General features: G+C 42.7%; 1 protein-coding gene and 1 long non-coding RNA gene across 2 annotated transcripts in view; one reads left to right on the top strand and one right to left on the bottom strand.

The window, feature by feature from the left end:
* The window catches only part of C2cd6 (C2 calcium dependent domain containing 6), an 87,825-nt gene extending 67,425 nt beyond the window's left edge, over positions 1–20,400 (bottom strand). The window contains exons 1-8 of the mRNA XM_059278806.1: positions 19,993–20,400; positions 12,330–12,416; positions 10,998–11,049; positions 8,879–9,024; positions 5,763–5,888; positions 4,707–4,751; positions 3,611–3,679; positions 856–935 (exon numbers count right to left, since the gene is read on the bottom strand). Of these exons, the coding sequence (XP_059134789.1) occupies positions 856–935; positions 3,611–3,679; positions 4,707–4,751; positions 5,763–5,888; positions 8,879–9,024; positions 10,998–11,049; positions 12,330–12,416; positions 19,993–20,349 (962 nt within the window). The 5' untranslated portion in view covers positions 20,350–20,400. The remainder of the gene's footprint in view (positions 1–855; positions 936–3,610; positions 3,680–4,706; positions 4,752–5,762; positions 5,889–8,878; positions 9,025–10,997; positions 11,050–12,329; positions 12,417–19,992) is intronic.
* The window catches only part of LOC131923676 (uncharacterized), a 97,571-nt gene that overhangs the window by 51,155 nt on the left and 23,223 nt on the right, over positions 1–23,193 (top strand). The window lies entirely within an intron of this gene.

The raw sequence follows: 23,193 nt of genomic DNA, 5'->3' as shown, positions 1-23,193 counted from the left end.
CCCCTCTCACTTTCAGCTCTACTCAGTACTTTGGTCTTGGTCCCTGGGTAAACTGGCCAGAACAATGCACCCACATGAAGAACAGGTTACCTCCAAAGTTGAAACCGGTCTGCTGGCTGTAGAAAGGGAAAGTTGCAACAACTTCCCATCACTGTAGAAGTTGTCTGCTTGTTTGTTTTGTTGTACAGCCCATCTGTGGGGCGCTGTGGGGTGGGCTGACACTGTCCTATAGAGCAGAAACTGGGCACATGGGTCTTAGAGGTCCTTCCTTTTTATTCCATAAGGAGGATCTTGCTGGCTAAGTTCCCCATTGAGCCAAGTCTTCATTCATGAAGGAGTCACCTGTCTCCTCTCGTCTCTAGACCTCAGCTCCTTTCTCCAGGGTGACAATTGAAACTCAGTACCTGTCCCATCTTTTCGTTTGTCTGCTTGTTTTTCACAGGGCTTCAAGTAACCCCCTGAACTCTTCATCCTCCTGCCTCTACCTCCCAAGTGTTGAGGTTACAGGCATGAGCCACCACACCCGGCTCTTTGTCTTATCTTATTAAGCAAAGGAATTCAGTGTTTCCCTTACCTTAGGCTCTAGCCCATCTTGGCCATGTTCTCAGGGGTTCTCGCCCCCCTCCAGACAGGATTTTTCTGTGTAGTTTTGGTGCCTGTCCTGGATCTTGTGCTGTAGACCAGGCTGACCTCGAACTCACAGAGATCTGCCTGCCTCTGCCTCCCAAGTGCTGGAATTAAAGGCGTGTGCCACCACCGCCAGGCTCTCAGGGGTTCTTAAGATAACTAATACACTCCATCACACCTTAAAATGCAACTTGACCTTAATATGTGAAATGAAATCAAAACACTTACGTGACAGGATCTGTTCTTTCTGGAGGAGGTGCAATCTTCATAAACATAGATGGTTCGATGATTTTTTGAAGAGGTTTTAACTGAATAAAAATGTAAGCATATTACAGTATAATTCACCATAATAGGACTAACAGCCCCCGAAGGCCAATACAGTTCTTAAGTGATACATGTAAGTGGAAGAGGGATGAAGAAAGGGACTTAGTTGTTGGCTACTAAACATTTGCCAAGTATTACATATCTCTCACCCTTTTGATAAAAATATGAGGTAAGTGTGAGTATTTTATAAATCACATTGAAGAGCAGTGATTCATTCAATATTACAAAGTGGTGTACGCCACAGAGCATGAGTGTAGATGTTTCTGCCTCGTATGGGGAGCTCTTTTCACATCATCACAATAGGTGAGCAGGGAGCATATCCCTGAGAGGTTCTTGGTCAAGTTGCACTGTGTTGGACGGCCAGTTCTTTTCCATGTAATACCTTTGTTCTACATTTCAGTAAGGTCTACGTACATAAAACAACACTTGCCGAGTTTTAATCTGAAAATAGGCTGTTGCTTTCTCTCTGTGTGCATTTGTTTGTGTGCATATGTATGTGCTCATCTGTATCTGAAGGTGTGTGCGCTGCATGTGTGTGCTGTGTGTGTAGTCCAGAGGACAGCCTCAGGTCTGTCACTGGCCTGGAGCTCATTAAGTAGGCTATGGTGGCTGGCCAGCAAGGCCCAGAGCTCTTCCTAGTGCTGGGATTGCAAATCTGAAAATAGCCTCTCTCTTTAAGAATGCTCTTACATGTTATGCTTATGTTTGGACACAAAACCTCCCTCTAAAATTGATATTCATAAGCTATGACTGCTAAATGTAACCTACAGAAATAATGGCAGCGGGGAGTCTAACAAGGCACACTCATCACAGGAAAAGCCTATAAGGGCTAGAGAGATGGCTCCATCAGCTGAGGGCTCTCCGGGCAGGCGTGCAGACCTGAGTTCAACATCAAGCACCCACCTAAAAAGCCGGGCATGGTGGCATGCATTGTAATCCCAGTGCTGGGGAGAGACAGGGGATCTCTGGATTATTCTAATTGGTGAGCCCCAGGTCCCAGTGAGAGACTCTTTCAAAAAACCAAGTGAATGGCTCCTGAGGAATGACAAAGTTATCTCTAGTCTTCGCGCACACAGATCTCACACACACACACACACACACACACACACACACACACACACATGCACCCTAATGTGTATACATGCACACACAGAAAATAAAATAACCAGTACACTAATGTAGTAAGCTCAGCACTCATTAGTCTGAGGTAAGAACCAGGAGTATAAAGTGACCCTGGGCCCACAGGTAACTCAGAACCATTCTGAGCTGGATAGAAAGTCTCTATTTCTAGAAGCCATGTCCTGGGCATGTAACTCAGTGGCAGAGCATTTGCCTGCTGTGCCCAAGGCTCTGGGTTAGCACCCAGCATCACAATAAATAAACAAATGGAAACAACAGTAAAAGCAGATGAGGAAAAAAGGCTTGTTTTTGTGGCTCCTATCTGTACACTTCTGTTTCAAAACATATTAACAATCATGATATACTGTGGACAAAAATTTAAACATATCATAGGGATTTTTTAATCAACATTGCAATCAACATTGCAGTAGACTTATTCAGTAAGATTAATCTCCTTATTATCAATTACTAATCAAAACTCATCTGAGACTATTAAACAAAAATCTGAAATGAAAGGTCACCCCCCCAACACACACACACACACACACACACACACACACACACACACACACACACACACTATACATCAACAGCATTAATGGGGCTTTGTTAACATGCCTGGAATTCTGATGATCCAGGGATATCAAGAGTTCTTTTGCTGAGTGGAGGTGGTGCATGCCTTTAATCCCAGCACTCAGGAGGCAGAGGCAGGTGGATCTCTGTGAGTTTGAAGCCAACCTGGTCTACAGAGTGAGTTCCAGGACAGCCAGGACTACACAAAGAAACACTGTCTCAAAAAACAAAACAAAACAAAATAAAAGAGTTCTTTCAAATACTAGGTGACAATATAGATGTAGATATAGATATAGATAGATAGATAGATATGATTTTTCTAGAGTAATTCTTTCTTCAATCTGAATGCTGAGACTATATGTATATGTGTATGACCAATGACTCCATTTTTGATGAATATTTCTAGATGTAAAATTCCACACTCAGTTAAATGCCTAAGATAACATTGGTTTTAATAATAAAAATGTATAGAAACAATAAAAAGGAAGTTTTACAACAAATTCATTTTGAATAAAATATCATCATTTGAAATATATGATCAAACACATGGTAAAGTGTTTTTTTTTATTTTGTTTGTTTTTGGGTGGGGTTTTTTTTGGTGTTTGTGTGTGTGTGTGTGTGTGTGTGTGTGTGTGTGTGTGTGTGCAGAAAATCCCTTTTATCTCAGGAGCAGAATGTGAAACAGCATTTATTTTTAAATGATTACTTTTAAACATTTATTTATTTATTTATTTTTTTTTTTAGGGGGAGTGCATGTCTGAGGTCAGAGGACAGTTTGTGGGAGAAGACCCTCTCCTTCCACCCTGTGGGCTCTTGGGATTGAATCCAGGTCATCAGGCTCTGTATGCTAGCCCTAAAAATGCTTATTTTTTAAAGTTGCCCAGCTGGAAAAAAACAGAGGCTTAGCACAGAATGGTTTAATTGATGAGCTAAAACAGAATATGTTTTTTAAAAGAAGGGAACTAACCTGATGTGAAAATCCATAACCAAAGTTTCCGTAGGAAAACATGAACTCTACCTCCAACCTGCAGATAAACTGAAAGCAGATGATGTTGTTAGAGGAGAGACAGGAAGTGGCCATGTCTCAGTCTTCTGGTTAAAAGGACCAAAGCTCATTTACACGAAGAACTCCAAGAGAGTTTGGTTCAGTCCCCAGAATGTGGTGAGCCTTTCATCTTAAAATTTCATCTTAAAAAACACAATGCTAATGGTCAAATGTACAAAGTTTTAACCTAGAATAACCAGTAGGATCATGCTAAGATATTGACGTATATGTACATATTTTATATCCTATTTTATATATGCATGTATTTCAGATGGTTTACTCACATGCCTTTCAACGGCACCCCAGATCAAATTTAGACCGAGACAAGCAACCTCACCTCTGAACCCAAGTTGACCATGTGTGAAGGGAAAAAGGACCCCGTACTCAGTGACTTGATGTGTTCCTCACCCCCGTTCTGGCCAGGAGACAGCAGGAGTGTCTCGGATTGCCCAGTTAATCAAATTACTAACATCTAAGTCCGTTCGGAATTAGGAACTGCAAACACCTCCCTGGGACTCTCCAGCAAGGCTCTTTGGTCTGTGCACTGAAAGCAGCCAGAGCCATTTCCTGTCTCATCCGGTGATTTCTAATCCTCTCTTCCACAATTCACTAATAAGATCAAACATATTTATTACGTATATACATAACAGTTAAAGAAAAAGAGGCCATGAATTTGAGAACAGGCCATGAATTTGAGAACGAGCAAGAGGGGTGTATGGGAGGGGTTGGAGGGAGAAAATGGAAGAGGTATTATATTCTAATTTTGAAAATTATTATAAAAATATAAAAAAGCTAAATTGAGTCTGAAAATGTTACCAAATTTTTATATTAAAATGAAGAATTTATGAGCAAATATTGTGATTTTTTTCTATGTCACATATTTTTACTAATTCACATGGCTATGGTTAGTGTAATGAAAAAATTTTAAAAACTAGGCTATGAACTATCAGAGTAAATTCTATACAGTGTTAAAATATCACACATGCATAAATCTTAGGAAGGTTTGTAAAGCTCTTACGGTGTGTCTATGCATCATTTGCAATACTTCGGTAAAGCAGCCTTTCTAGAAAATAAATGTAGAATTATTCATGGTTGTATCTGCAATTTATCTAAAGCGTATTATAAAATGAAATCATTTTTAAATATACATGAACTCAGTAGCTAAAATACAAGTACAACATGACTTTTAACTAAATTAAAATACAAATACAATGAATGTTCAGGAGAAGGAAAATCCAGGTGTGAACAACAAAAATAAATGTGCAGGGGCAGCAATGTTTCTGCTGGGTGGACTTCCCTTTCTGGAAATCTGCAGGGTGATGGTTTTGAGGGTGAAATGCAAACCTCCATGACAAGCTCCTGGATAGGTGGGAGACCTTTCACACCCCAAAGGCATGGACAGGCTCTGAAGTCTTCGTCATCCTTGGTCCCCATCTGTGGATATCTCTGCTACCCTATCCAACTTCTGTGGTTTATTCTTCTTCCTGAGCATTTTTACTGCTTCCAACTTCACGGCTGAGAACCTTACATACTTCCTGCTGAGTGCTTTGGTAAGCATCCTTTTTCCTGCTCGCCATCACCCTGCACTGTTTCCTACGGACCCCTGAAGCACAGGCACTTCTCCAAAGCCCACACCAGGCAAGGTCAGAGAGAGCAATGCAGACTCCTCCATGCTGCCCCCAATTGCTCCAAATGACATGCTCTTGCTTGGGAATTCCAAGTTTTCTTAGTTTAAGCCTCATGCTATCTGGCAATCCTAATATGTTTTCATATGTTTATAATGAACTTTGTTTCCTATGCATGTGCTAAACAAAAAGAATCCATCAGACATCAGAAGCCACAGTGACAAATACCAACTAGACAGTATGGTACCAAGATTTAAAAAAAATAAAAGGTTTCTTTTTTACTTTTTTTTGGAAACTAAGTCTCATATAGCCCAGGTTGGCCTTGAAATCACTATGTGGCTGAGGATGACCTTGAACTCATAACTGTCTTCTCTGTACTCCCCAAGTTCTGAGATTACAGGTATGGGTCCCCATGTAGCTGGGGGTAAAATGGATATTTTTATACATACCTGTATTACTTCATAAAGGTGTGATTCAACACTGCCCAAGGAAAGTGGAGGTTTTTCTATGTTTCCTCCATCTTGCATTAGTTCCAAGAAAATATTATTCCGCTCATCATCCTGACGTCTGGGAACCTCAATATCAAAATACATGAAAAGAAGTATTAAATTTCAAGTCTGAATTTCAGACATCATTTCCAAATAAATATATCCGTAAGGTATACTATACCATGGGCATCACTAACTATTAATTTTTACATGTTAGCTTTGTGACTTTTCAAGTTCACCATTCCACATATTCTAATATCAACAAAATCAGGACCTGTTTATGTCTAATATTAATGGTGATCCTTTGAATCATCTGTTGCCTGCTTTGTCTTTTTAACTATACATAAAAAGGTGCACTCAGCACTCGACTGAAATTACATACAAAGATGAAGTGATTCCGGTATCTTAAGCAGAAAGGACAACGCTAGAGCTATCTTGATTTCAAATTATCCTAACAGAGCCATAGCAACAAAACCAGCCTGGCACTGGGCAAAGCCAGCCACAGAAAATGGAGTCAACTGCAGGGCCCAGACCCCTAAGGTCATACAGCCACTTGATTTTTCCACGGGCACAAAAAGTATACATTGGAGAAAAGACAGTTCAGCAAACAGTGCTAGAAAAGACCAAATACCCACATGCAGAAGAAAGATCTAGACCCCACCTTTCACCTTGTATACAAACAAATCCAGAGGTGATGGACGAGGTTAGTGTAAGACCTGAGACTTTAAGAGACCGAGAGCAAAGCACTTAGACACTCTCAGAGGCAGTGACCTTCTGAACAGAGCTTTAGCAGCTCGGGGAACAACAGCCAGAATGGGCAAGCCCGCCTGCAGGAGCTGAAAAGCTTCTGCACCGGAAAACAAATTCTCGTTGCCAGTTGCTCACCAGGCAGGGGATTAATATCCAGAATATGTAAAGGACTCAGAAGACAAAATGCTGAAAGAATAAATAACCCCCAATCAACAAATGGGCAAATGAACTGGATAGTTACATTTCAAATTATAAGCCCAAATAACAAAAAGAGCATGAAGAAATGCTCAACGTTTTTAGCCATCGGGGACTGCAAATCAAAACAACGTGGATTCCATCTTACTCCAATCAGAAAAGCTCTCATCTAGAAGAAAACAAGACAGGCTTGGGAGGATTCGGGGCTGGGCTGTGCATCACTGGTTTGGGGAATGGAGAGTGATAAGGAAGCTCCTTAAAAACCTGAAGACAGAATGACCATCTGGTCCAGTCACATCCCTTCCGATACAGGAGAATCCAAGTCAGCACACGGTAGCGTTGGCCTCCATACCCACGCCAATGGCAGTGCATCAGCCTAGGGGTCCGGGAATGGACTGAATGGTGTCAGAAATGTAGCACACACACAGTGACGTGTCAGTCAGTCATAGAAAAATGGAACTATGTAATTTCCAGGAAAAATATGGGACTGGAGACGATCGTGTTGAACACAATATGCCAGACTCACAAAGACTAGTGCTCTCTCCTGACTGGAATTTAGGGAAAAAGAAAGGGGACATAAGAGGAAAAGAGTCTATCAGTGATTAGGAGGAGGAAGGGATGGGAAGGAGAAGGATGATGGAGAGCTTAATATGATCTAAGTATGTTCTTCACATGTATGAAAATGTCAGGGAAAGCCATTGCTTTATACAATTGACATTCCAATAGACTAATTTCAAACTATGCCTGGTTTGGTGTTCTTTTTACATTCATTATTCATGCACGTATGTGTGTACATATGTATGTATGTATGTGAGGGGGAGCACATGTGACCCCGTGCACAGGTGGAGGTCAGAGGACAGCTTGTAGGAGTCGGTTTCTCCTTTGACCATGGGGACCCAGAAATCAAAGGCAAGTCATTGGGCCTGGTACCAATGCCTCTGCTCACTGAACCCTCTTGTTACTTTTTAAGAATTCAGGCCTAAAAATTATCTTTCTACTCAACATTTAATTGAAATAAAGTTTACAAAGACATATGGAGCGTAGATGAAATGCTTTAGAATTTCAGTAAAACGCAATATAAAACAATTTTTAAGAAATTCTTGGACTAATTAATGAACCCTGTAACTCTATAGTATAGTACTACTCTTTTAAAAAGATTTATTTATTTTATGTGTGTATGTGAGTGGGTTTGAGTGCATGTCTGCACACTGTATGCATGCAGGTACTCACAGAGGCCAGAGGGGATGTCAGATACCCTAAGACTGGAGTTACAGCCTCACGTGGGTGCTGGGAACTGAACCTCTTCAAGAGCAGCCGGTACTCTTGACCCCTGGGCGATCGGTCACTATTTTAAAGAAAGCTTTGAGATCTATGTAAGCTTTTAAGAAGCTTAACTGTAAACAGAAGCACAAGTTCCGGTTGAGAGGCAGTTTAATGGAGTATGATTTCAAGCCGGAACTCATGCAGTCCCAGCTCCACGGCGTCCCAGCATCACGGCCCCAACAAGTCCTTTAACTCCATGTAGTGCCTCACTTTCTGTATCTGTGAAGATAGTGTGTGTGTGTGTGTGTGTGTGTGTGTGTGTGTGTGTGTGTGTGTGTGTCTGTCTGTCTGTCTGTCTGTCTCTGTGTGTGAAGAGAAAGGGGACAGGGAAAGAGGTATTTGGGGTTGTTACAAAGATTGTGTCATCTATGTGAAAACAGCAGGAGGAGTCCATATGGGGAGAAGATACTGGAGAAGAAGGAACAGGAGAGGGAGGAAAGAACGGAGAACTGCAGACCACACTGCAGAGGGGGGAGGAGGAGGAGGAGGAGGAGAAGGAGGAGGAGGAGGAGGAGGAGGAGGAGGAGGAGGAGGAGGAGGAGGAGGAGGAGCCTTCCTTAGGTAAACGCTTAGATGGCTTAGAGGGTCACCCAGTAGCCTGCCAGGGAAGAAGCATCAAGCACACACGGTGTCCTCAGGAACGCCCCAGGCCACCGCACGGGAGAAAAACACTGCAGAATCCCCCAAGTGAAAAAGCGGGACTCTTGGTTCTTGTCTGCCTTTTTTTTTTTTCCAAAAAATGTAAGTACTTAGAATATTTGAAACTATAAAGACACATCATCATATTGAAAAGAGAATTTTACCATTACCTGTACAGAAAAATACTTCACTTCATCAAACCTAAGGACAAGGTTCTTTTCATTGTTAACAGCTTTCAAGTTCCGAAGTTTTGTGCATTTCACGATGTGGTTTATAGAGACACGAATGAACATGTTAACATGCTGTTGTATAATGACTGAAAATAAAGTATTTAGGAAACAAGTTTTGTTGTAATTGATCAAATACCATATTGTAAAATCTATTAAACAATCCAGGCCAAATTATAAAAATCAATCAAGTACATATAGAAAATAAAGTTAGAGCATATTAAACAACAGGAAAAACTTTCAAAACAATGTTTTTGCCTCTATAGGAATGTTCATTCTTCTCTACATACCTACCATATCTTTATTCTCACACTCTTAGCATAATTCCTTTGCAAATTTTCTATATATTAATTTTAAGGTGACTAAGTATTTATAATATATAATTGACATTATTTTCTATATGTAATTATTATGTAGAGACATTTTAATTAATTAATTAATTAATTTTACATCCTGACCACAGTTTCCCCTTCCTCCTCTCTTATCATTCCCTCCTCCCACCTCCCCACTGCCCGCCCCCGCCCCCGGAAATCCACTCCTTGCTGTATCTTTCTATATGCTGTGAATATGTGTTGCTACCACTGGTTAATAAAGAAGCTGCTCTGCCCTATGGCAAGACAGGTTATAGCCAGGCAGGAAACTGAAGAGAGATACAGAGAGAAGGAAGGTGGTTTGGGCAGACGTCACCCAGCCACCCAAAAAGCAAGATGCCAGCAGACCAGTAATGCCATGGCCGTGTGACAAAACATAGATTAATAGAAATTAGTTAATTTAAGGTATAAGAGCTGGCAAGCAAGAAGCCTGATCCATAGCCCAAACAGTTTGTAATTAATATTAAGCCTCTGACTGGTTATTTGGGTATCAGCCAGTGGGAAAGATTTATCCAGCTACAACTCCTCCTCTGTTTCTGTTCAGAAAGGGGGAGGCCTCCCATGGGTATCAACAAAGCATGGCATATCAAGTTGCAGTAAGACTAAGAAACTCCCTTGGTATTAAGGCTGGGTACAACAATCCAGTTGAGGAATAGGGTCCCAAGAGCCAGCCAAAGAGTCAAGGATGTATATATAAATAAGCATATAAATTAAGAATAACTGAATCTTAAGACAGAATTCACAGTAAAGTGTTCTGCTCTAATTCACTTCACCATAGTCCTCATTTTCACTGTACGGTGTTGCTTTCCCAGTACTTTATGAATTTAAAAAAGTGTCTTTAAGATTTAAGTATCTTAAAACATCTCTATAGAGAATTCTTTGAAAAACTCCCTTTATACAAAAAAAGAAAAAGAAATACCATAATAAGAATGGTTTAAAAATAACAACAGAGGCATATGGTAGTTCAACACTTGGTTGGCTGAGACTAAAGGATTGAGAGTTCAAGGCCAGCCTGGGCTACATAGAAAGACATAGTCTCAAAGAACCAAAACAAGGCGTAAATTCTTTTTAACATGTTTAAGGGAAGTAGACTTATTGCTTATAAATAAATTAGCATTATTTTTCCTTTAGTTTACATGGAGATTGAGGTAAATTACAGATGGCCAAAAATCTTTTTTTTTCTACACTGAAAAGTGGGATTTATTTTTGCTGTCCTTGAATCAGAGCAGGCTTTTATGATCATTTTAACATAAATCCAATGACTGCAACTGAAACGGCCTTAGGATGGATGACAGAAATATTCACCAAAGAGTAAGATTTGAGGGAACATGAAAAACTACAGTAATCCAGGTTTCATTTGAAATGTGTATGACATTTTGTAAACTGAAAATGAGTGCAGGAGGATGTGAGTGATCCCATGAAGAGAACAAGTGTTCTAACCACCCACCCAGCCAAGTCCAACATTGCCAGCATCCACACTGAAGGGCTGAGCATCCCAGTCCCTTTGAACTGCCCAATGGTAGCCAAAGCTAACACTGTGAAGAAGTTCCACCTAGTGGGTGAGCGGAGTGTTTGGTGATAAAATGGTTAGCATTTCAAGCTGCTATGTTTTCCAGTGGTTAGTGACTCAGCAATCAGTAACCAGAACAGCAGGGTATGCTGATACTGTGATCTACAAGCCAAAAGGATACACCTGTGAGAAAACTGTCTACAAGTCTTTATGTGAACAGCCAGGCAGCCGACCTACAGCAACCGAAACAAGAACACAAAGGCAAGCACATTTTTTAACTTTCTTACACTTTACATTGAACCGTTTTTAAATTTTTAAAACACACTTGTGTTGGGTTTTTCACATTAGAAGTTCTTTGTTGTTTGTTCTTACTAGAAGTATGGTTTCTTGGGGCTAAAAAGATATCTCAGTGATTAAGAGCATATTGCACTCTGCACAGGACTCAAGTTCAGTTCCCAGCACCCACATCAAACCACCAGTTCCAAGGGATCTGATGTCCTTCCTCTTCCGGCCTCCATGGGCACCGGGCACATACATACAAGTACGTACTGATACACACACACACAAAAAAAAAAAATAGAAAAAGCTTTTAAAAATACTTTTCTTCTTTTAAATTTTTTATTACATTCACTCTTTCCTTTCTCCCCTTTCTCTCCCTTTCACCATCCCACCTCTGTGTGTGTGTGTGTCTGTCTGTCTGTCTGTCGACATGTGCATAATGGCATGATTATGGTGGCCAGAGGACAGCTTGCAGGAGCTGGTTCCTCCTTCCACCTTGCGCTTCCTGGGGTTCAAAGGAAGGTCTTCAGGCTTGCCAGTGGTAAGTATCTTTACCCACAGAGCCCTCTCGGCAGCCCCAACAATGTTTGGGGCCACACAGCAATTCTTCCTTCTGATGTCTGGAGAGGGGGACGGAAGAGCAGTGAAGGCGTCAATGTTCAAACCACAGGTCAATCTGGACTAAGTATAATCACTTGAGCTCAACAAAAACACTGCTTCATAGACTCCTCTTTCAGACATTTGACATTAGCAGATCTTAGGTTGGGCCCCAAATCAATGTCTTACAGTTATGTCAGGTGATCAGGAATCTTTCTTTTTTAAATAATTTATTTTTATTTTATGTGCATTGGTGTCCTGCCTGTATGCATGTCTGTGTGAGGGTGTCAGATCTTGTAGTTACAGGCAGTTGTTAGCTGCCATGTGGGTGCTGGGAATTGAACCCGGGTCCTCTGGAAGAGCAGTCAGTTCTCTTAACCGCTGAGCCATCTCTCCAGTCCCTGGGGAAACTTTATTCTACAAAACATTGTTTCTGTGAATTAGAATGTTTTCTAATAATTTTGGTGAATATTTAATGGTTTTATGGCTCATGTAAATAAAAAATTCATGATCATATTTATCATAGAGGACTATTTTCTTCACATACTTTTCAATTACCAGATAACAAATGTCAACTATGTTTCATATCAAATTAGAAGTAATTTGTACAGGCTTATTGAAGGTTACTCATACATACCACATCTCCAAATGGTATCAAATTTGGTGTTTCCTGTGCTATTACCATTTCTTCACTGTCAGACCCTTGAAGAGTTTTTCTTAGCATCTATAATTAAAATAAATTAATTCAACACTTTAGAAGAAAAAGTAGAACATAACTGGATAAAATATTATTCCAATTCAATATTTTCTGAGTGTGTAGTAAGTATTTGGTGCTCTAGGCAGTGGATATAACTATGAATATGAAACTCATTTCTATCTTCAATAAGTTCATCAGTAGGTAAACAAAGAAATAAAAATATACATAGTAAATATGGAATTATCAAGGAAATCAGAGAAGAGGAGAAAAGCACACGTGTGTATGAAAACATAGCACACATTAGAGAAAAGCCTCACAATTTCCAGATTTCCTTTAGGGAGAGAAATAAAGTAAAAATCCCAGCACAAACCAATGGGGACAGAGATCAAGACAAGAAAATCTGTAAGTGACTGTGGAGAATAGGAGAGAGGAGCAGAGACAACAGAAGAGACAGAGTTGAGGAGAAAGTCAACACAGGTGGTCCAGCACTGGGTGAGAGAAGGGCCCTGGAGGACCAAGTGTGGGATCCTCAGAGGAGTACTGCTTCGTGTTGAAGACATCTGAGAGGAAGCGGGGTCCCCTGAATGCATGGCAGGAAGGAGAAAGAAAGACGTTATGGGGGGAATTAAGGAAATCAGAACATCAAATAAGAACCACCAGTCACATTTACAGTATCCTTCACCTCCCATCGCTTAGAAAAGTATAGCATGCTTGAATCCTGTAACAGGCCACTGGGAATAAGAAAAATCAGATCAACTGCATTCAAACTTGTTACAGGAAGAAAATTGGGAGAGTTTTTTTTTTTTCTGTATTGATGGTCATCCTTCTCCTTTTGGAAGCCTCCTCCATGAGGTCTTGCTCTTGTGGTATGTGAAGGTGTTATGGATGCTGCCATGGGAGAGAAGCAACGAGTCCTACCTAGCTGTAAAGTGAAGGGACCACAATAATAACCAGCCCAGCAAGATATCCCCAATAAAACAGTAGTGACACTTTTATCTTGCAGGTAACCAACAGCTGTTTAACTGAACCCAAGGCTGGCTTGATGGGAGGGAATTCATGCCCATCAAGGAAAACCTAGCCAACTACCCATGACTAGAGAAGTCACAGACACTAAAGGAAAATCTGCAACTACCGTTTTCCTAAATTAATATAATTTCTAATTATACTCTAAATCCTTATCCTTATATCCACAGATAAATGTACCTCTTACCCCATCAAAGAAGTTCTTTTTTGCAATAGATGGAGACGATTACAGAGATCCACAAAATTGGGCGCCCAAACCCAACTGATATACCTACAATGCCACCATGCACCCAAGGGAAAATCATGGGAGGGGAAGACAATCGGTAAGAGTCAGAGGACCAGCACACTTTGTGGGGAGCCGAGGAAACCTTGAGTAAATGAATAAAGAACAGATGAGGTCCTGAGTGAATCCGTATTGCTGACATGGGCACTGCCTTGCCAAGGACCAACACCTCAGACCCATGGGTAAGGCTGAGAGGCAAAGCCTTCCTCTGGTGTGAGTGTGAATGTTAGCAGTGTGTGTAAAAACTAGCAATTGTAGCTTCTTTCTCCTGGATATTTACAACCTGAGACTGCTCACCTACAGAGACTTCCTACCAAGACTGATTGACTAACTAACTAACTAACTCCTTTCCCCTGTGCTATATGTAATAAATACACTGCGGTGACCCCAGCTTTCCTGTATGTGTGTCTGTCAGTTCTGCATTTTTTCACTGCCCCTAGTCAGATTTCCAGGGTTCCAGGACCCAAGCCACACAGATTGTGGCAACACATTCCACTAAATACTATCCTGTAGTCACGACAGGGAAATTGTACCCATGAAATCTCAACAATATGATTGCCTGAATAAGACCTGCATGATGATAACAGCAGTTGACATGCTGACTGAATGGGGAAATTTCACAAGGTCCACCGCTAGATGAAGAGCTACAGGCAGTCAATGGCTGCAGAGAGATGGAGGGTCCATTTTCTCCAGTGAGGATGTCCCATAAAGATTGTTCAATTCCAAATGGTCATACCTGGGGACACACACACACACACACACACACACACACACACACACACACACACACACACACAAAGATAAACCCTTTTCAGGAAGTTGTTTCCTGTGCCAATGTGCTCAAGACTATTCCTCATTTTCTCTTCTATTAGGTTCAGTGTGTCTGGATTTATGTTGAAGTCTTTGATCCACTTGGACTTGAGTTTTGTGCAGGATGATAGATATAGATCTGTTTGCATTTTCCTACATGCTGACATCCAGTTAGACTAGCACCATTTGTTGAAGATGCTTTGTTTTTTCTGTTGTGTCCTTCTGGCTTCTTTGTCAAAAATCAGGTGTCCATAGGTACATGGATTTATATCTGGGTCTTCGATTCCATTGATTCACCTATCTGTTTTTATGCCAAAACCATTCAGTTTTACTATAGCTCTGTAGTAGCACTTGAAATCAGGAATGGTGATGCCTCTGGAAGTCTTTTATTGTACAGGATTGTGTTAGTTAGCCTGGGTTTTTGGTTTTTCCACATGAAGCTGAGTATTGTCCTTTCAAGGTCTGTGAAAAATGTGTTGGAATCTTGATTGGGATTGAGATGAATCTGTAGATTGCTTTTGGTAAGATGGCCATTTTACTATGTTAATCCTGCTGATCCATGAGATGGGAGATCTTTCCATCTTCTGATATCTTCTCCAATTTCTTTCTTCAAAGACTTGAAGTTCTTATCATCCAGGTCTTTCACTAGCTTGGTTAAAGTCACCCCAAGATATTTTATATTATTTGTGGCTGTTATAAAGAGTGTTTTTTCCCAGCCCATTTGTCATTTGTGTTTAGTAGGGCTACTGATTTTTTTTTTTAGTTAATCTTGTATCCCGCCATGGTACTAAAGGTGTTCATCAGCTGTAGGAGTCCCCTGGTAGAATTTTGGGGGTCACTTATATATATTATAATATCATCTGCAAATAGTGATACTTTGACTTCTTCCTTTTCAAAATGTATCTCCTTGATCTCCTTCAAGGAGAGTAAAGACTAGGAAGTCCTTAATTTCTTTCTTTATTTCTGCCTGGACTGGGGGCTGGTGAGAATGGAAATAGGAGGGATCGGGTGGGGGGGTGGGAGTTGGAGGGAGAGAGTACTGGGAGAGATGGCTGGAATTAGGGGGCAGCTGGGCAGGGGGATGTGGGACCTAGTGCAGTGGAAACTCCCTGGAATCTTCTAAAGTGACCCTAGCAAAGATTCCTAATAATAGGGGATATGGAGCCTGAACTGGCCATCTCCTGTAACCAGGCAAGGCTTTCAGCAGTGGGACTGGGACACCAACCAAGCCACAAAACCTTCTTCAACCTACAATCTGTCCTGTCTGTAAGATGGTGGCACAGAACTTGTGGGAGTGGCCAACCAATGATCCGACTTGAGACCCATGCCATGAGAGGGAACCCATGCCTGACACTGCCTGGATGGCCAGGAACCAGAGGCTGGACAGCCCAGAGACCCAGATACGACTGGAAAAAAAATTAAATGACATGACTACTAACAATATTCTGCTATACTCATAGATAGGTGCCTAGCCCAATTGTCATCAGAGAAACTTCATCCAGCAACAGATGGGAGCAGATGCAGAGACCCACAGCCAAAGACTAGGGAGAGCCAGGGGAACTCCACAGAAGAGGGGAAGGAATGATTGTAGGAGGCAGAGGGGTCAAGCACACTATGAAAACACTGCCCCCAGAATCAACTAAGCAGGGCTCACAGAGGATTGCAGAGACTGAAGCAACAATCATGGGCCCTGTATGGGTCTGAACTAGGACCTCTGCATATACATTATAGTGGTGTAGCTGAGTGTTCTTGTGGGATTCCCAACAGTGGGAGCAGGGAGTGTCTTTAACTCTTTTGCCTGTTCTTGGGACCCTTTTCTAGCCTCGTCCAGCTTTGATATGAGAGTTGTGCCTATTCTTATTGAAACTTGTTATGACATGTTCAGTGGATATCCCTAGGAGGCCAGCTCTTTTTTTAAAGGGAAAGGAGGGGGAGTGGATCTGAGGTACAGGGGAGGTAAGGGGATGGGAGGAGTGGGTGGAGGGGAAACTGCAGTCAGGGTATAATGTATGAGAGAATAATAAAAAAGGAAAAGATAAACACATCTCAGAAATGAATAGAATTTCAAAGTGCCCCAGATAGCATGAGCTTGGTGGTGGGCCCCCCAAAGAGCCAAAGAGTTTCAAATAAACAAACAAAACAAAACAACCAACTACAAATCACTAATTAAGAAAATGCCTCACAGGCTTCCCTACAGCCAGATCAACTGAGGTTTCCTCCTCTCCAATGAGTCTAACTTGTGTCAAGTTGACTTGAAAATAGCCAGCACAAGTCTTTGATACAGATTTTCACTATACAGTCCAAGCTAGTCCTAAGGTCCCAATCCTGATATCTTAATCTCTGAATGCAGGAGGCAATGGCATCAAACCTGGATGACAATACACATTTTTATTATATCTTAATCTAAGTACTACGCATAACCAATCTTTCCAATTTTCTTAGAAACCTACATTTTAATAAAACTTTTTGGGGTTTTTTTTGAGACAGGGTTTCTCTGTGTAGTTTTGGTGCCTGTCCTGGAACTCGCTCTGTAGACCAGACTGGCCTCAAACTCACAGAGATCCGCCTCTCCAATGCTGGGATTAAAGGCGTGCCAGTTTACTTTATTGCTATCACAAATACCTTGTGTGGTGGTTTGAAAGAGAACAGCCCCCATAGGCACATATATTTGGTTGCTTGGGTCCCAGTCAGTGGAAGTGTTTGGGAAGGTTTAGGAGGTGTGGCCTTGGTAGAGGAGATGTGTCACTGAGGGTGGCTTGAAGGTTTTCAAAGTCCCCCACCATTCCCACTTAACCCCTCTCTGCCTCATGTTGTGGATCAGATATAAGCTCTCAGCTACTGCTCAAGCACCAAGCCTGCCTGCCTGCTGCTGTGCTTCCTGTCACAGTGGTCATGGGCTCACTCTCAGGGACCGTGAGCCCCAAATTAAGTGCTGCTTTCTTTCATACGTTGATTTGATCATGGTGTCTCCTCACAGAAATAGAAAAGTCAGTAAGACAATAGGACCACAGGCAACTTGGGAAGGAAAGGGTCTATTTCATATGACAGCTCATAGTCCGTCCATCACAGAGGGAAGTCAGAGCAGGAACTCAAGGCAAGAATTGGAAGGCAGGAACTGAAGCAGAGACCACGGAAGAATGCTGCTTACTGGCTTGTTCCCCATGTCTCGCTCAGCCTGCTTTCTTATAGAACCCAGGACCACCAGCCCAGGGGTGGCATGGCCCACAGTGGGTTGAGTCCTTTCACACCAACCACCAATCAAGAAACACAGGCACAGCCCAATCCAACAGAAGCAATTCCTTAGCTGAACTGCTTTCTTCCTGGGTGACTCTAGTTTACACCGTGTTGACAAAGACAAACCAACAAACAATCACCAGTATAAATAAATTTTTAAATTAAATTTTAAATTAAAAAAATATTTGAGACTTCCAGTCACTTACCCCTCCGTTTGCTTTTACTCAGTTCACCCATTTCTAAAACTCACTATGTGGGCAAATATGACCTAAATTTCTGATCCTTCTGCCTACACCTCCTGATATGAGTACAGGCATGTGCCACTGTTTCTGAAGTGTGGGGATTGGGCTCTGGGCTTGTGCACGTTAGACAAGCTCTCTACAAACTAAGGAACATCCCCACCACAGTTCATCCAGTTCCTCTGGCTGCTCTGTCAACCTAGTCACCACACCGATGTTCCCCTTGTCCTCTGAGGTGATTCTCAAGCTCATGTCTAGGAATCAGTTAAAAATAGTTTTAATTTGAGCACATTCCTGCATTTACCCCTCTAATCCAGGAGGACTATGGGGGAGGCTGAAAAATCTAGATTTTAGAGATTTATTCTTTATGTATGTGTACGTCTGTATATCTATCTGTGAGTGTGTGCACATGCATGTAAGTGACCCCAGAGGCCAGATCTCCTAGAGCTGGAGTTACAGACAGTTGTGAGCTGCCTGGCGTGGGCACAGAACTGAACTCAGGTTCCTGTGCAAGAGCAGTACACATTCCTGACTACTCAGCCATCTCCCCGGCATCCCCATACCAAGGCTTTACTAAGCACCTCAGAAGAATTGAATAGAGATTAACAAAAAACTGAAAAATGAACAAGCAATGAGCTGGAGAGAAGTCTATTAATAATACCAGGCTTATTTGTTCATTTTTGTGGTTATATAATCACCCAATCAGCAAGTAATAAAGACCAGTTATTTTATGCAAAAGGAAAATTTTACATTGACAAGGAACTGCCATGTTCAAAACAATATTAGAAATCAGTATTCTGGGAAACAAAGCCCAAATTCCTTGAGGTCATACACAACAAGCTCAGCCCGTGGCCTGATTTTGAAGCGCATCTCTCTTACAAACCTTTGTGATTTTTAACTTAGCACATCTTAGAAACTTACCTTTTAGTTAGCCTTTAATCTGCTCTCAATCCATCCTAACAATGCTCTAAAAGCATGCTAAACTCTTGGAATTAGCAGGAACTTTGGAGATCAAATTATTACTTGACAGAGACAGAGCTCATCTTCTCTATGTACCATTTGTTTCTGAATTTTGTTGTTGTTTATTGAGACAGGGTTTCTCTGTGTAGCCCTGACTGTCCTGGAACTCGCTCTATAGATCAGGCTGGCTTTGAACTCAAGAGATCTGCCTGCTGCTGCCTTCTGAGTGCTGGATAAAATGACCTTTATATAGAATGAATTACAATTTGGTTCTCCTTTGTCATGTATGCCTCCAGCCCCTCGTTACCACTAAATACTGGAGACTTGATGAAGAATTAGTCCTCCAGAGTCATAATTTAAGGGCCTTGGTAATATCTGGGTGTAGTGGCACACATCCGCATCCCATCACTTAAGTATATAAGACAGAGGTGGTGGTGGTGGGGGAGATTGCTAAGAGTTTGAAACCAACCTGGGCTCCATAGCAAGTATCAGGTCAGCCGGGCCTTATGTAGTAAGGCAAAACGAAACAAATTAAAGACCCTCCATAACAAAATAAATAAATAGGAAGGAAGGAGGGAAGGAAGGAGGGAGGGAGGAGAGAGAGGGAGAGAGAGAGAGAGAGAGAGAGAGAGAGAGAGAGAGAGAGAGAGAGAGGGAGGAGGAGGAGGAGGAGGAGGAGGAGGAGGAGGAGGAAGGAAGGAAGGAAGGAAGGAAGGAAGGAAGGAAGGAAGGAAGGAAGGAAGGAAGGAAGGAAGGAAGGAAGGAAGGATGAATGAATGAATAAAGTTTCTGGGGTTTAGCAGGTATCCAGACAAATGACATCTTGACAAATGACAAGTGAGCATGTAGTGACTGTTCTTTGTCCCGACGAGCGTCACCGGCTACATTTTCACTGTCTTTCATCTCCTAGTCGACAAAATGATGCTGCAGGAGGTTAAGTTGCCTAAGGTGTCTAGTGTGGCCCCCTTTCCTGTGAGGGAGGTCTCGGGATTGCGGTCCCTAGGGCACCTCCCATCCTGCCATCCTGCCCGCTCCCTCCTCCCGGCCCACTCACGTTCAGCAGCCGCGTCCCGGTGCCCTTGCCCTTGCCCTTGCCCTTGTCCTTCTCTTTGTCTTCGTCCAAGGGTGGCGGCTTGCCTTGCTCGTCGGCATAGTGCACGGAGGAGACGTTGGACGCCCTGCGCCGCATGGCGTCGGCGGGGCTGAGGGAGCTCTTCTGGGGAATGGGGCTCGGCATCAGGCTCGGGGCCCTCAGGCTGCTATGGATGGAGGGCTTCGGGGTGCCAGCGGAGGCCAAAGACGAGCCCAAAGATGAGCGGGTGGGCATCACGCCTGGGAAGATGGAAAACCTGCGGGGTGCCTCTAGAGGGTTGATGGAAACCCTCCGGATTCCCGGAGGGGGCAGCTCCATTGTTACATTCTCTTCGGGGCCCAATCTGCCACTGAACCCAACCGCTGTTGGCTGCGCACGCGCGCGCACGGGGCTGCAGCCTTTCCCGCCCTTTCCCGGACCACGTGCAGAGTGCCTGGGCTTTGGAGGTGTGCACTTAGCAGGCGGGCCCATCGGCTCTGGTTCCTTGTCAGGCAGTTTCTGTTTCCTCCGGAAGTCAGAGCCTGTTGGTGGGCGGCCTCCTTCACATTCTACTAAACTCTACTTAAGTCTCAGGAGCCCTCTTCTCTCCACACCATTTCTTTTAGGTTTATAATTTCTGACATACTTTCTGTGCACTCTCGCCCGTGGGCCAAATGTGTATCTCCAGCAACCTATTGGGACACCTTTATCTGACTGTTCCACAACACAGGACACAGTCATATATTTATCTTACCTCCGGAGCTCTAGTGTGTTCCAAATTCATTTGATGTAGTAATTCCACATTCACAAAATGCTGACCCTTTAAAAAAAAAATGTATCCTTGATACAAGAACCCTTCTTCTCTTCACTGTTCCTATTCTGGGACATCTCTCCTATAGAAAAGTACAATGATTTACTATGGTTTCCCAGCCTGACTCATCAATTTCTTCCGCTGTCTCAGTATTAGAATAATTTCCCATTATACACGAAACAAACCCAGAAGCGTCCAGAACTTTATTGGCCATTTAACATTTAAAAATACTTTTTAAGGTGATTCTAAGGCAAAGTGGGTAGCACATTGGACTTTTGGGAGTTTTGTTTGTTTGTTTTTGTTTTGTTTTTTGAGACAGGGTTTCTCTGTGTAGCCCTGGCTGTCCTGGAACTCGCTCTATACAATTACCACTCTTACTAATCAAGCTCAATTTGATAGGACATTTTCAGACTATAGTGTCACATCTTCAAGAGTCAAGTCCACTTTCATGATAATGTTAGGATGTATACTCTAAATTCTCATTCACTCATGCATAAGAGAAGTCATCTGGCCAGAACCAGACTGGCCTCGAACTCACAGAGATCCGCCTGCCTCTGCCTCCTGAGTGCTGGGATTAAAGGCGTGCGCCACCATTGCCCAGCTGCACATTAGACTTTTAAAAATATAAAACATTTTAAATATGTTTCTCTTCCTCAGAGCCATTATTTACTGTTATGATATTTGAAATGTAGTCTTCTTTTAGGCAAGAGGGAGCTCAAAAGTCGCCTTTAGTGGAAGGACCAAGCAGACGCCATAACAGGCTGCTCAGTCTTCTCTCAGAGATCAGGCCTCAATTTCAGTTTCCTGAGACCTGAGCAAGCAGTTTCTGAGAGGGCCATGGACAAAAGACAATCACTGATGCCCCTGGCAGCAGGGACAGGGAGACAAGCGTGGGCCACTGAGCCAGCCCCCACAGTCAGCACGTGCCTCCATGGCAGCTCAAGGACAAAGCCTGGGACTTGTCCAGGCCTGCCCCAAAATGATAACTGTAACCCCCAACTAACCCTAGCCAATTAAAAGTTACTAACATGATTGCCACTCGAATAAACCAATCCTGAGTCTGTTCCTATGTAGTCTGTAGACCCCAAGCCCCCTTTACTTTAAAAACCCTGCCCCATTGCTACTCAGGGTCTCTCCTGCTCTGTTGTAGCGTCAGACGGACAGAGAGTCCTGAGTTAACTCAAAATAAAAAGACTCTTTGTTTTTGCATTGGATTTGGTCTCCTGAAGGTCTTTGGGGGACTCTGGGTACAACATTTAGTTAATCTCTACCACTAGAAACTCCATTTCACACAGCCCCTGCTCACATCCAACCTCACCTACAGACCTTTCCTAGATTCTCCATTCCCATCTCTCCCTAAGTAGACCAAGATCCCTCCAGAAGGCAGATAGTATGTTTGCCATGTGCTCTCCCGTGTGCCCCAAAGACACAATGAACTGCTGCCTCCAACCTACTGCTTGGCATATCCTTTTGTGTGGGCTCACGCTAGTAGCTCCTAATCTCTAAAGGCAGGATTCTGTAAGAGCAAGAACTCGGTCCTTGCCTTTCCCTTGCAGGCTGTATGGCACAAAATCCCAAGCCCCTTAATTCCTGTGTGTTGTCAGTGTGGGTCTGTGCTGCACTGTACCTAATCTCCACCCCAATGAGACTTGTCTTCCCAGCTCATTGTGACTTCCGGAGGGTTCATGTAATGTAGCATGAAGCACCGTAGATGAAGCAATTTTGCTTTTTGTTTGGTTTCACAATGAGAGATGATTGTATTTGTACTGTAAAACTATTCCTGCGGGGCAGTGGTGGCGCACACCTTTAATTCCAGCACTCAGGAGGCAGAGGCAGGTGGATCTACAGTGAGTTCAAGGCCAGCCTGGTCTGCAGAGCAAGTTCCAGGACAGCTAGGGATACACAGAGAACCCCCGTCTGGGGGTGGCAGGGGAGAGGAAACAAACTGAATCAAACAAAACAAAACAAAACAAAACAAAACAAAACAAAACAAAAACTATTCCCATGCTTCATTTATTGGTTCCTTAAGGAGAGTCCAATTCTCCAGGTCAGCTTAGCAATTAGTTCTATGCATTTTCCAGAATTTGTAATGTTTTCTGGCCAGGGCCTGAGCTGTAAGAACAAGTTTATCACTATTAGAGATCTCTGGTTAAATGTAGAAGCTCTGTGCATTGGTTTCCGGAGACACCTGCTGGAGAATAGTGGCATTATTGGTTTACTGTGAACCGTGAACTACAAAGGAGAGAGGAGGCCCTTCAGGGTCCACAAAAGCCTGGTTCTTCAGAATTGTCACCAAGTCTGAAAATGTACTTGAACCTAATTGATGGAGGCAGCAAGCAATTGTTTTTGAATGGGACAGAAATTAAGTCTTG

Source organism: Peromyscus eremicus, chromosome 13, assembly GCF_949786415.1.
Source record: "Peromyscus eremicus chromosome 13, PerEre_H2_v1, whole genome shotgun sequence".
Taxonomy (NCBI): Eukaryota; Metazoa; Chordata; class Mammalia; order Rodentia; family Cricetidae; genus Peromyscus; species Peromyscus eremicus.
Note: the sequence above shows the minus strand (reverse complement) of the source record. Positions and strands in the feature narration are given on the sequence as shown.